We start from the raw sequence: 14,307 nt of genomic DNA, 5'->3' as shown, positions 1-14,307 counted from the left end.
ACACCAAGACCTGAGAGAGTCACTTGATTCATCAGGACCTGAATATTATCGGCCTTTGAACATGGAAGCAGAAAGCGCTGCTCATGCTGGGGAGAAACCGTGTAAGTGCGGGGACTGTGGGAAGGGATTCAATTACCCGTCTGACCTGGAAACTCATCAACGCACTCACACTGGGAAGAAGCCATTCACCTGCCCTGAGTGTGGGAAGGGATTTACTCAGTCATCCACTCTGCTGACACACCAGCGAGTTCACACTGGGGAGAGACCATTCACCTGCTCTGAGTGTGGGAAGGGATTTATTAGTTCAACCAACCTGCTGACACACCAGAGAGTTCACACCGGGGAGAGACCGTTCACCTGCTCTGAGCGTGGGATGGGATTCATTACTTCAACCAACCTGCTGACACACCAGCGAGATCACACTGGGGAGAGACCATTCACCTGCTCTGAGTGTAGGAAAGGATTCACTAGGTCATCCCATCTACTGAGACATCAGCTGGTTCACTCAGACCAGAGACAATTTACATGCTCAGTCTGCGGGAAGTGCTATAAAAGTTACCAGGACCTGATCTTGCATCAACGTGTTCACACTGACGAGAGACCGTTCAGGTGCCCTCACTGCAGGACTGGGTTCAGGCAATCATCTGACCTCATTGTACATCAGCGCAGTCACACCGGGGAGAGGCCTTTCACCTGTTCCGTGTGTGGGAAGGGATTCACTCAGTCATCCAACCTGCTGAGACACCAGCGAATTCACACTGGAGAAGGGGCTGCTCTCTTGCCCTGACTGTAGGAAGGGATTCATTAATTCAACCTGCCCACTGAAACACCACCGAGTTCACACTGGGGAGAGACCAGTCAGCTGGTCTGTGTGTGGAAAGCGATTCACTCAGTCATTTGTGCTGCTGAGACACCAGCGAGTTGACAAGTAACAGCAAAATCAATCACTGTAGTTAGTCACATCCTGGATGGAACCATGTTCATTGGGGTCTGTTTCTGCTGATGTTAATAAACTCCAGCCCTGTTATAGAGGCTAATATTGTTGATACAAATCAATTAAATCAACTTGGTGTGAAATATAAGGTGTGTTGAATCTTTTTAATATCTCCAATACTCTGCTTCTCCCCTGTCACCTCCAACAACAAGTGTGAGGAGCTCATGGAGCTTCTTTGTCACTAAGATTGAGACAATCCGATCAGCTGCCTCTGCTGCTTCCCTCCCTTCCACTCTCCCACTAGGCCAAACTGTCTGTAAGGTTCCTTCTTGTCTGAGCCCTGAATTTACATCTTTCTCCAGTTTCTCTCCCATCTCCCCTCATGTCCTCTCAGTGCTCATCTTGTCCATGAGGCCCTCCTTCTGTGACATCATCCAAAAGCACCATGTTAGTTTTCACATGTACACAGACAACACCCAGCTCTACCTCACCACCATCCCTCTCCATTCCTCCACTGTTACTAAATTATCAAACTGCTTATCCCACATCCAGTACTGGATGAGCAGAAATTTCCTCCAATTAAAAATTGGGAAGACCAAAGCCATTGTCTTCAGTCACCACTACAAATTCCGTTCCCCAACTACCGATTCCATCCCTCTCCCTGGGAACTGACTGAGACTGAACCACGCTGTTCACAATCTTGGTCTTTTATTTGACCCCAAGATGAGTTTCTGACCACATATCCACACCATCACTAACACCAGATATTTCAATCTCCATAACGTCGCCTGTCTCCACCTGACCCCCAGCTCATCTGCTGCTCAAACCCTCATGTCTGTGTTACCTTTAGACTTGACAATCCCAATACATTCCTAGCCGGCCTCTCACATTTACCCCGTCCCCACACAGAAACATGAGATCATCCAAAACTCTGCTGTCCGTGAGCTTTATCAGGCCAAGCCCCCTTCACCCTTCACCCCTGTAGTCATTGACCTAAATTGGCCCCTGTTCAAGCAATGCCTCAATTTTAAAATTCGTAACCTTGTTAACAAATCCCTGCATGGCCACGTCCCTCCCTATCTCTAACTCCCAGTCGCACACCCACTGAGATACCTGTGCTATCTCATTCCGTACTCTTTAGCATCCCTGATTTTAATTACTCCACCATTGGTGGCCGTTCCGAGGCGCAAAGTTCCGGAATTTCCTCCCAAAACCCGTCCTGCTCTCTCTCCTGATTAAAGAGGCTTGTTAATATCTGCCTCTCCAATCAAGGTTCTGTCTATTTACCCTAATATCGACCCATGTGACTCGATGTCAAATGTTTCTTTATGAAAGTCCTGTGAAGGACCTTGGCACGTTTTGTTACATTAAAGGTATTATATGAATACAAGTTGTTGCTGTTTCATGACAGCCAGTTTGTGCACAGTAAGATTCCACAAACAGCAATCAGACTGATTAATCCAGTTTTTTTTGGTGGGGTGTTAGTTAAAGCACGAATGTTGGTCCCACTGCACCAGGAGAACTCTCCTGTGGACAGGATGTGGAGTTGTTGAGCTCTCCTGAGCTGAGAGTGGAGCTGATTGAGCTGTCAGGCCTGCAGTGTACCTTGAAGAACCGCTGTCTGGGATCTTTCCTCTTAATTCACTGACTCCTAGCTGAAGTTGTTGCTGCAGTTAAATAGCTAACTTTGAATATCAATCCTAATTTAACCTTTGGTGCAAAATCTGCAACTTTAAATCAGCTGTAAAAGAGAAAGCAAATTCATGCTAATGCATTTGGGGAGGGCAAACAAAGCTGGAGAATACACAATAAACAGGAGAATATTGGGAGGGGTAGAGAAAGTGAGAGACCTCGGAGTCCATGTCCACAGGTCCCTGAAGGTGGCAGGACAGGTGGTAAAGAAAGCACATATTTATCAGAACTCACAATACACCAGAACACTCACACTGGGGTGAGGCCATTCACCTGTACAGTGTGTGGGAAAGGATTCACTCAGTTATCCAGCCTGCTGAGACATGAACAAACTCACACTGAGGGGAACAAAAACAGAATTACCTGGAAAAACTCAGCAGGTCTGGCAGCATCGGTGGAGAAGAAATCAGTTAACGTTTCGAGTCTTCATGACCCTTCTGCAGAACTGAGTATAGTTAGGAGAGAGGTGCCTTTCTCCTAACTATACTCAGTTCTGCCGAAGGGTCATGAAGACTCGAAACGTTAACTGATTTCTTCTCCACCGATGCTGCCAGACCTGCTGAGTTTTTCCAGGTAATTCTGTTTTTGTTTTGGATTTCCAGCATCCGCAGTAGCTTTTAGCTTTTTGTTTTTTTCACACTGAGGGGAGGCCATTCAGCTGCTCCGAGTGTGGGAAAAGATTCACCCCTTCAAACAGCCTTGTGAGACACCAGCAGGTTCAGACTGGAGAGAAGTTGTTCAGCTGCTCCGAGTGTGGCAAGAGATTTACTCAGTCATCCCACCTACAGACACATCAACAAATTCACACTGCCGAGTGGCCTTTTAAATGCCCAGACTGTGAGAAGTGCTTTAAAATTCCAGTGAACTGATGTCCCATCAACGTGTTCACACTGACGAGAGACCGTTCAGGTGCTCTCACTGTGGGACTGGGTTCAGGTGGTCATCTCAACTCACTGGACACCAATGAATTCACTCTGGAGAGAGGCCGTTCAGCTTTTCCGAGTGTGGGAAGGGATTCACTCAGTCGCTAACCTGCTGAGACACCAGTGAGTTCACAATTAACAAGTGATTGGATTTTGCTGTGAATCACATCCAGGTCTGAACCATGTTCATTGGGGTCTGTTTCTGCTGATGGTAATAAACTCCAGCCCAGTTATAGGGGTTTATATTCTGGATAACAATCAGATTTGTGTTAAACACATGATTTATTGAGTCTTTTTTAATATTGCTAACACAAAATAGTTCCTTTTGAACATAGGAACATGTCTCAGGACATTGGGACAGCAATGAACAAACTCAGGGTAATATTGGATACAGAGTCAAAACAACGTGATATTCTTTCTCCATGTGACCTGTCTCAGAATTCTCTCATCAAACAGACCATCAACATGAGAGGAATTGACATTTTAAGTCATTCCAAGAGGAAATTAGAGGCTGTAATTATCCAGGAAGTTGTTCTGAAATTTACACTACCTCCCACTGTCACCAAAGCTGGCAATAGACAGCTCATTGTTCTAATTGTGTTGTAGCCTCTGTCCCAGATGTTGTTCAATATAGATTTAATGTTCAGAGAAAGGGGTGAGATTGGATGGTCAAAACTGCTCACAGGCTATGGAGGGTGATGTTGACTTGAATGTGCCAAAAACAGTGTTCTTCATAGGCACCAATACTTTATCCCCAGTATTGGTCACTTTGGTCGGTGTTGTCCACCTGATAGGACAGGATGTGTCCTCATGTGTCTGTTTGTATGAATGCGGGTGTGTCCCTGAGTGTGGAAGTGTGTGTAAATGTGTGTGGGTGTGGAGAAGATGTCTGAGTGTGTGAGACAGAGAGAGAATGTGTGTGTGGGTCTCTGTGTGTGGTTGTCTGTGCTGCTTCTCATTAGCTATAACACAAACCTTCCTCTCCAAGCAGACAACATGGCTCCTGAGAATCCCATCCAGTGATGTAAATGGTACGATTCGGAGATCCTTCATCCAGGGTGAAACCACAGGCTGACTGTGTGCTGTGTAAAACCTGACACCCGCACAACCAGGCCCAACTTCTCCTGGAGCAACATGAAGTGTCTGCTGCTTTCCAGATCCATTCCTTTCCCCTCACCATTATCCTCAAATAGTTCACAAAATCCTTGTGTCCATCATCCTCCAACACGCCTATGGTTTCCACTTTAAATATTTCCATCAGTCTTTTTCACAGAGAGCAGTGGGATTGCTGCTATCACAGGAATCAGTTCTGAAATACTGTCCCTCTGATCATTAGGCTCCCTGGAGTAATACACTGATCCCGATCTTCCCACCTAACACAAATCCATAGACCCATTTGAGTTCCAGATTTTAATGTGATCGTCTAATGTAGAAAACATATATCATTTAACCCATTTAAACCTGATTCAGCACACCCCCTCCACACACACTACAAGAGGTTGTCTTTGAGATCAGTTGTTCCTTTGTAATCTGGGTTGTTCTGAATGATAACAATATGAACCTTCTTCCTAACCTGTCCTAACCCTTGAAAGGTGGGAATGCGCCATTAACAAATATATGCTTCAAGTTAATAATTCTGCTTTGTCTGACTGACATGGTTAATTTACAGAAGGATTAGGGTATGGTCGAATGGACATATGTCCAATGGGGACATAAGGGGACTTCTTGCTAATGTCGGGATAACAAAGTTAGACATTATTTTTACATTGATTTTTTTAACAATTTGCTGATTTTTGATGGAAAGGGAGACAGTGAGAAGGAGCTAGAAAGTCGAGAAGGTCAGAGGAAGTGCACTTGTGGTGTGGGGTGGGAGGGGAATAACAGAGGAACCAGGTATGGATGCAGACCATTTCTACATAGGCATGAACGTACAGGATCGAAATTATAAACAAGGGCACACGGTTCATTCTGTAATCATGATCAATGCTGTAATGTCCACAAAATACTCCAAGCGTACGGGAGAAACTTGTATCGATGAGATGTCTTTGGAGCTCTCCTGTATCCCCATACTTGTCGTTAATGTTGCTTTTCCATCTCACAGCTGACTCATGTTGAGTGTTTTAGATTCTCCACAACACCCTTCTGTCGGTTCATTCACTGAAACCACGGACTCTCCTTGTTGTAACGGTGACATTCCCTGTCTGCCCGGTTATTTCTTGAAGTCAGTCAGCCCTTGAATTGTTTGTACATTGTTTCATCATGTCCCACCCAGCTGGCCGCCAGTGCAGAGGCGTTGGAGGAGGACGGTTTGGTCCACGTTGTTAGAGGCTGTGGACAGGCTGAGAAGGACAACGAGGGAGTTTTCCTTTGTCACATTCACATGGGGTGTCATTGGTGACTTTGGGAAGAGCTATTTCGATACCGTGACAGGGACAGTGATCTTATTGGAGGGATTTAAACATGGAGTTCTGGGAAATGTAGACATGGATTTGGGAGGTGATCAGGACTTTGGAGAGCAAAAGGAGGTGGGAGCTGGAGCGGTAGTTTAATAGGATCGTGGGGTCAAGTGTTGGTTTTATTGAGGACAGGTGATGATGGCAGATTTGAAGGAGAGATGGGCAGTACCAGGAGAGAGAGAACCGTTAATATCAGTGAACATGGGGAAAATGGGTGATCAGCAGTTTAGCGGGAACAGGGTCGATGGAGCAGGAGGTGGGTCTCATGGACAAAGTGAGCTCTGAGAGGGCAGGAAGGGGAGATGGGAGAGAAACTGGAGAAAGATGTGGGTTCAGAACTCGGACATGGGGGATCTTTAGAGAAAGTTTGTCCCGATGGGCTAGTGGAAGGGAAGAAAGCAGCAGAGGCAGCTGATCGGATTGTCTCAATCTTAGTGGCAAAGAAGCTCCATGAGCTCCTCATACTTGTTGCTGAAGGTGAGGATGGAGGAGACAGGGGAGAGGGAGAGCCCTTCGAAAGGAACTAATGTCTTAGGGATAGTAAAAAGATTCAACATCATCTATTTAATTGAAAGCTTAATGATTTTATTTTTATCCAGAATATTAACACCTATAACTGGGCTGGAGTTTACTAACAACAGCAGAAACAGACCCCAGTGAAACATGGTTCAGTTGCAAAACTCAATCACTGTAGTTACTCGTGAACCTGCTGGTGTCTCAGCAGGTTGGATGACTGAGTGAATCCTTTCCCACACTCGGAGCAGGTGAACGGTCTCTCCACAGTGTGAACTCGCTGGTGTTTCAGGAGGTTGGATGACTGAGTAAATCCCTTCCCACACACAGAGCAGGTGAAAGGCCTCTCCCCAGTGTGAACTCGCTGGTGTGAAATAAGATTAGCTGATCGACTGAATCCAGTCCCACAGTGAGAGCACCTGAACGGTCTCTCGTCAGTGTGAACACGTTGATGGGACACCAGGTCCCCGGAACTTTTATAGCACTTCCCGCAGTCTGGACATCGAAAAGGTCTCTCCTCACTGTGAACTCGCTGGTGAGTCAACAGATGGGATGAATCAGTGAATCCCTTCCCACATTCTGAACAGGTGAAATGCCTCTCTCCAGTGTGACCATGCTGGTGTCTCAGCAGGTTGGATGACTGAGTGAATCCCTTCCCACACTTGGAACAGATAAATGGCTTCTCCCCAGTGTGAATTCATTGGTGCATAGTCAGATGAGATGATCACCTGAACCCAGTCCCACAGTAAGAGCAGCTGAACGGTCTCGCGTCAGTGTGAACACGTTGATGGGTCATCAGTTCCCAGGAACTTTTGTAGCACTTCCAACAGTCCAAGCATTTAAAAGGTCTTTCGTCAGTGTGAACTCGCTGGTGTTTCAGTAGGTAGGATGAACGAGTGAATCCCTTCCCACACTCGGAGCAGATGAACGATCTCTCTGCTGTTTGACTGCACTGATGTCTTTCCATGTAATTGAATCCCTTCCCACAGTCCCCACATTTCCACGGTTTCTCCCTGTTGGGACTGCATTTATGTCCTGCCACATTAGATGATTAGCTGAAGCCTTGTCCACAAACACAACACGTGTACAGTTTCTCCCCACTTTGAACAGTGCTTTTTCCTTCCATGTTCAAAATCCGATGATATTCAGGCTACGATAAACTGTGCAATCCATCAGATCCTGATGTGATGTTTGGTTTCAGTTTCTTGACTGCAAATCCTCTCCTTCTAATATCCTGTGGAATTGATTTAAAACAGAAAGAGGGAGTGAGAGAGAACCCACAAAAACACAAAGGCTGGTTGTGAAACTGAGCTGAATGGATCTGGGAATTTGTGGGGCCGGCACTAGGAAAAAGTGACCATGAAAGATGCTGGATTGTCACAAAAACTCAACTGGTTCACTAAGGTCCACCAGAGAAAGGACCTTCTACACAGTCTGTGCCCATAAATTTCAAAATTGTGCCTGAACACTAAGGTCTAGGTCATAGGAGCAGGAGTCCTAACACTGACTCCTGGGGAAATCCACTTTCAACCTTCCTCCATTCTGAAAAATCATTACTCTCTGTTTCCTGTCACTCAGTTAATTTTGTATCCATGTTGCTGCTGCCCATTTTGTTCTATAAGCTATAACTTTGCTCACAAGTCTGTTATGTGGCACTTTATCGAATGCCATTTGGAAGACCATGTACACCACATTAACAGCATTACCCTCATCAACCACACTGTTAACTCTTGAAAAACCTTAAGCAAGTTAGTTTAACATGATTTTTCCTTAACAAACTTGTGCTGGCTTTCCTGAATTAGCCCACATTTGCTTAAGTGACTATTAATTTTGCCCAGAATTATCACTCGCAAGGCTAAACTGACTGGTCTGGTAGTTGCTGGGCTTATCATTACACCCTTTTTGAACAAAGGTGTATGATTTGCAATTCTCCTGTTCTCTGTCACCACACATGGGTCTGAAGAAGATTGGAATAATATGGTCAGTGCCTCCACAATTTCCACTCTGAATTCCCTCAGTATCCTTGGATACATCTCATCCAATCCTGGTGCCTTGTCAACTTTATCAGACAGCCTATATAATACCTTCTCCTTATCAATATTAAACACCACAAGTGTTTGAACTACCTCCTCTTTAACCATGACCTGTGCAGCATCATCTTTGGTAAAGACAGATGCCAAATATTCATTTATACCTCATCCATACCCCTTGTCCCAATGGGTAAATCACCTTTTTTTAAATCCCTAACCAGCCCCTTTCTCCTTTTACCGGCCTGTTACTAGGTATAAGCCAGAGAAAGCGTTTTGATTTCCTTCCATGTTAGCTGCCAGTCTCTTCTCATACTCTCTCTTTGCTTCTCTTACTTTCTTTTTCCAATTCCTCTCTGAATCCTCTTTCTTCAGCCTGTCTCTCGGTTGTATTAGCCACCTGATATCTCTGTTAGCAGACTTATTCATCTTCATCTTAATCTCTTCTCTTAGTTAGTGAGCTGTGAATATGTTAGCCACACCTTCCTCATTTGTGAAAATATGTCTTTACTGTGTCTGATCTGTTTCCTCTTTAAGGCAGCCCATTCCTCAATTACAGTTTCTCCTGCCAACTTTTGATTCCACTTTACTGGGTCAGATTCATTCTCACCTTATTGAAGTTGGCTTTCCCCAGTTAATTATTCTTTCTCCTACAAGTAATCTTTGCCCACAGACAGACAGGCCAACTGTTTACCTTCCAGATTTAAAGGTCGATGATATTCAAGTCCTCACGAATTGAGTGACTCTGCCAGATTGAATTGATATTCGATTTGAGTTTCCCATCTGTCAACCCTTAACTTCTAAGATCCAGTAAAAGAAATTTACAAAAGCACTAACTGTCACTCCAAGATAGAAATTGAGATGAGACAAACATTTCTCTTGGTTTGAGTTTGATGTGTGTAAATCCTCCCCTTCTAACACCCAGTAAAAGGAGTTTCCAAAATCCATCCCTCAGTCCAGGATAGAAATGCGCAACATCCTCTCCTCCTGCTACCTGGACCAGGATGACCGCGCATGCGCCTTGCTGCACGTTGCCCCTGTGAAGATGGCGGTTGTTAACTCGGGCCTGTCTCCGAGAGGAGACGCGGGTCGGAATTGTCTCCTCTCCATTCGGTGTAACCGCAAGACCGGTACCTTCTTATTCAAGATTTCAGACCTTCACAGGGTCTTCATGAAGCCTCCCCGCCCACTCCGCCGCCTCCATCCCTCCCCCACTCACCGGCTCCTTTTACTCGCCTGTGTTCGCCATTTCTCAGCGTCTTCCACCAGCTCCAGGTACAGACGGTACTGCGCATGCTCCAGTCAGAGATCGCAATGCGCATGTACCAGTCACTGCCAGCTACTGCGCCTGCGCCAAGAGCTCCTGTCGTGAGGATAGAGCACATTCTGTCCCCCACTGAATGCTGGGTAAACGTACCGCCATTGAAAGGCCTTTTCTGATAAGCTAATTATGTTTTATGATCCGATGATGATTGGCGCCATAGGGCCAATACATAAAATTATTAATATTGATATGGCAACCATAGTGCACGGCCCCTCCACCATAGTTCTGTCCTGGGTGTAATTAACAACAGAACAAAACCTGACAGTTAGATCTGAACTCACTGGACTCTCAGCAGCGGCACAGACAAGTGATTTTTCTTCCCATATTCTGACTACTGAAACTCTGTCTTGTCAGTTGGAATGTAGCAATTGTGGATCTAATCCTTCGACCTTCTAAAACTGGAGTGTTAGCAGGTGGGCAGTGAGCAAAGGGTTGCACACATGAAGTATCTGAATGGTCTCCCACAGGTATGACTGTGCTGCTGTGTCAGAAAATGGAATAACGAGGTCAGTCCATTTCCACATTCAGCTGGTGTGATTTCATGGTGTGATTTTGCAACATGAGTTTCAGCTCACACTGCGATCTCAAACTCTTCTAAGAATGTGCTCTACATTGGCAACCACAGTTAGAGAAAGGTGGTGTTGTAAATTTGAAATAAAAAAACAAAATATTGGAATTTTCAGCAGATCTGGCAGTGTCTGTGGAGAGTGAAAGATGTATTTAAATTTCAGGGCTGTGACTTTCCATCAGAACTGCAGTGCACCAGTGAGCAGACTTGAAAACTTATCTCTATTTCTCAATTCACAGATTCTCCTGGATGTGCTGAGTATTGCCATGATTTTCTGCTTTTATCTCTGATTGAAGAAGTTGCATATGAAGTGTGCATTAGATTTATTGATGACTAACGTATATTTATTCTCAACCATCTACAAGTGGAAAACTCTTCCACTTGTCTACCCTGTCAACCCCTTTCATTATCTTAAAGGCCTTAGTCAAGTCATCCCTCACTTTCTTTTCCAGAGAAAAAAACTTTTCAATCTGTTAAATCTTTGTGAATTTGACATATTTTCCAATTCTGGCATCATTCCAGTAAATCTTTTTTGCACCATCCCCAGTGCTTCGCTCCTTCCTATAATATGGAGGCAGAGCTAATCTGAGCATCTAAGTCACATTGTCCCAAATTCCTGTATGTTGTAAGGATCATTATGGCAGTGGGAGAGGGGACTGTGGTTTCGAGCTGTTATTCACCATCCCCTGTTTCAGCCATTCTCCCATTAGCTGAAAATAAGATTAGATGAAATGAGCAGATCTCATGAGCCAGTCTGTGACATTATGAATCAATTACAAAATTGTCTCTCAGCCTTACAGTGAAGCAGAGGGTATTTTTCATTCTAAATTTGCTAATTATACCATTAAGAATACCCGTCAGAGAATGACTAGATTTCAGCATGGGGCCAGTGTAAAGCTCATTTAACATGATTACCAAGCAGTGAAGAGGTGAATTTGTAATTCACATGCACCTTGTTTGTGCATTTCCCAGATTAATAGTTGCACTGAGTCTGTTGTTCTCCATCTTGATATGTTCAAGATGGAAATCCATAAATATTTGGGCACTAAGGGATATGGTGATAGGATGGGAAGATGGAGTTGAGCTGGAAGAACATTTAATGGTGGAGCAGGCTCAAGGGGCCTTTTAGTCCAACCCTGCTCCTATTTCCTGTGTTCTTATGAACATCAGTGTGAATCATTTCCATTCAAGCACAGCAGATGCAGCAGCACCCATCCACCTCCTCCCTTCCCTCATTGCAGGGCCCAAAACACTTTCCAAGGGGCACAGTGATTTACTGGTACTTCTTGCTATTCAGTATTGTCAATTCACTGACCACAGTACGGTTTTCTCTACATTGAGGAGATTAAATCCCAATTGGGTAACTGCTGTGTGGAACATCACCTTTCAGTCCCCAAGTGTGACCTTGAGGTTCTGGTCATTTATCAGTTTAATCTCCACCCACTCCCACTCTGACCTCGGCCTCCTGCACTGTTCCAATGAAGCTCAATGGAAGCTCGAGGAACAGCAGCCCATCTTTCATTGGACACTTTACATCCTTCTGGACTCAACAATCATTTTGATAATTTCAGATCACAACAACTGCTCCCATTTTTTCTGACAGTAGGTGCTGGTAATGGTTCTTCTTTTACCATTTATCCCTCCTCTGAGCCTGTGTTGTTTCTCCACTTGTCCCATTAGTTTATTTCCTCGTCTCATTATCACCCAATGCTGCCTTGCACCATCATCCCCTTTGTCATTTAATCACGAGTTCAGGCTCGGACAAGAGGGACCTTTAGAGATAGTTTGTCCCAGTGGGCTAGTGGGAGGGAGGGAAGCAGCAGAGGCAGCTGATCAGATTGTCTCAATCTTAGTGACAAAGAAGCTCCATGAGCTCCTCACAGTTGTTGCTGGAGGTGAGGATGGAGGAGACAGGGGAGAGGGAGAGCCCTTCAAAAGGAACTAACGTGCTAGAAATATCAAAACGACTCAACTGTTCATCGCAAAGCTGATTTATTCCAATTTTATCCAGAATCTGTAACTGGGCTGGAGTTTATTATCATCCAAAAGGAACTAACGTGTTAAAAATAGTAAAAAGGATCAATGCATTGTGTTTAACACAATGCTGATTTATTTGACTTTTATCTAAGTGGGCTGGAGTTTATTAGTGTCTACAGAAACACACTATAATGAACATACTTCAGTCCTGAATGTTATTAAGAGCAAAATCCCATCACGACAGTTGCTGGTGTCTCAGCAGGCTGGATGACTGACTGAATCCCTTCCCACATTCAGAGCAGGTAAATGGCCTCTCTCCAGTGTGAACTCTCTGGTGTCTCAGCAGGAGACTGATTGAATCCCTTCCCACATTCGGAGCAGGTAAATGGCCTCTCTCCAGTGTGAACTCTCTGGTGCAGCAGCAGGTTGGATGACAGAATGAATCCCTTCCCACATTCGGAACAGGTAAATGGCCTCTCTCCAGTGTGAATTCTCTGGTGTCTTAGCCGGTTGGATGAACAACTGAATCCCTTCCCACATTCAGAGCAGGTAAATGCCTCTCTCCAGTGTGAACTCTCTGGTGCAGCAGCAGGTTGGATGACTGAATGAATCCCTTCCCACACCTGGAACAGGTGAATGGTCTCTCTCCAGTGTGGACTCGCTGGTGTGCCATGAGTTCAGATGATCGTCTGAACCCAGTCCCACAGTGAGAGCACCTGAACGGTCTTTCATCAGCGTGAACACGTTGATGGGACTTTAGTTCCACAGAACTTTTGAAGCACGTCTCACACTGTGGGCATTTAAAATGTCTCTCATCTGTGTTAACTCGCTGGTGTCCCATAAGGTTGGCTAATTGAGTGAATCCCTTTCCATGCTCAGAGCAAGTGAATGGTCTCTCCCCAGTGTGAGTGCACCAATGAGTTCCCAGTTCCAATGGGGATTTGAATCTCTTCCCACAGTCCCCACATTTCCATGGTTTCTCTCCATTGTGACTGCATTTATGCTCCGTCAGGTCAGATGATCGGCTGAAGCCTCGTCCACACACAGAACACGTGTACGGTGTCTCCCCATTGTGAACAGTGCTTTTTTCTTCCATGTTCAAAATCTGAAGATACTCAGTTTCAGATGAATTAGGCGACTCCATCAGATCCTGATGTGATGTTTGGTTTCAGTTTCCCGACTGCAAATCCTCCCCTTCTAATAACCTGTGAAATTGATTTAAAACAGAAAAAGGGAGTGAGAGAGAACCCACAAAAACATAAAGGCAGGTTGTGAAATTGAGCTGAACGAATCTGGTAATTTGTGGGGCCGGCACTGGGAAAAAGTGACCATGAAAACTGCTGGATCGTGATAAAAACCCAACTGGTTCACTAATGTCCATCAGAGGAGGGAACCTGCCACCCGGTCTGGGCCAACACAAGACTCTGGCCTCCATAAGAACATACGAAATAGGAACAAGAGAAGTCCTAACACCCCATCGAGCCTGCTCCACCATTCAATACAATCGTGGCTGAATTTGGGTTTCAACTCCACTTTCCCACCCACTTCCCATATCCCTCGACTCCCTGAGAGATCGAAAATCTCTCCATCTCAGCCGGAAATATATTCAATGATGGAGCATCCAGAACTCGCTGGGCTGGAGAATTCAATGTGACAGAGAGAGTAAGAGAGAGAGGAGTGGGAGAGACAGAGAGAGAAGGTTACTAAACAAAGCACAGGATGTCAATAAACAGAATTCAAGTGCATGGGATTGGGGTAATATCCTGTTATAGATTGAGAATTGGTGAAAAGACAGAAAACAGAGTTGGAATAAATGTCTCATTCTCAGGATGACAGGCAGTTATTTGTGGGATACTGCAAGGATCAGTGCTTGGCTCACAGCCATTCACAAAC

General features: G+C 45.0%; 1 protein-coding gene and 1 pseudogene across 1 annotated transcript in view; one reads left to right on the top strand and one right to left on the bottom strand.

Annotated features, from left to right (window-relative positions):
* Positions 1-787, top strand: part of LOC144673147 (uncharacterized) — a 51,436-nt gene extending 50,649 nt beyond the window's left edge. Inside the window, exon 7 of the mRNA XM_078535134.1 lies at positions 87-787. Within this exon, the coding sequence (XP_078391260.1) occupies positions 87-787 (701 nt within the window). The remainder of the gene's footprint in view (positions 1-86) is intronic.
* A 5,912-nt stretch (positions 788-6,699) lies between these two features.
* Positions 6,700-13,255, bottom strand: LOC144673146 (uncharacterized; annotated as a pseudogene).
* Positions 13,256-14,307: the final 1,052 nt, after the last annotated feature.

This window comes from Cetorhinus maximus, unplaced genomic scaffold (genome assembly GCF_964194155.1).
Source record: "Cetorhinus maximus unplaced genomic scaffold, sCetMax3.hap1.1 HAP1_SCAFFOLD_305, whole genome shotgun sequence".
NCBI classification, from domain to species: domain Eukaryota; kingdom Metazoa; phylum Chordata; class Chondrichthyes; order Lamniformes; family Cetorhinidae; genus Cetorhinus; species Cetorhinus maximus.
This window is presented reverse-complemented; position numbering and strand designations above follow the sequence as displayed.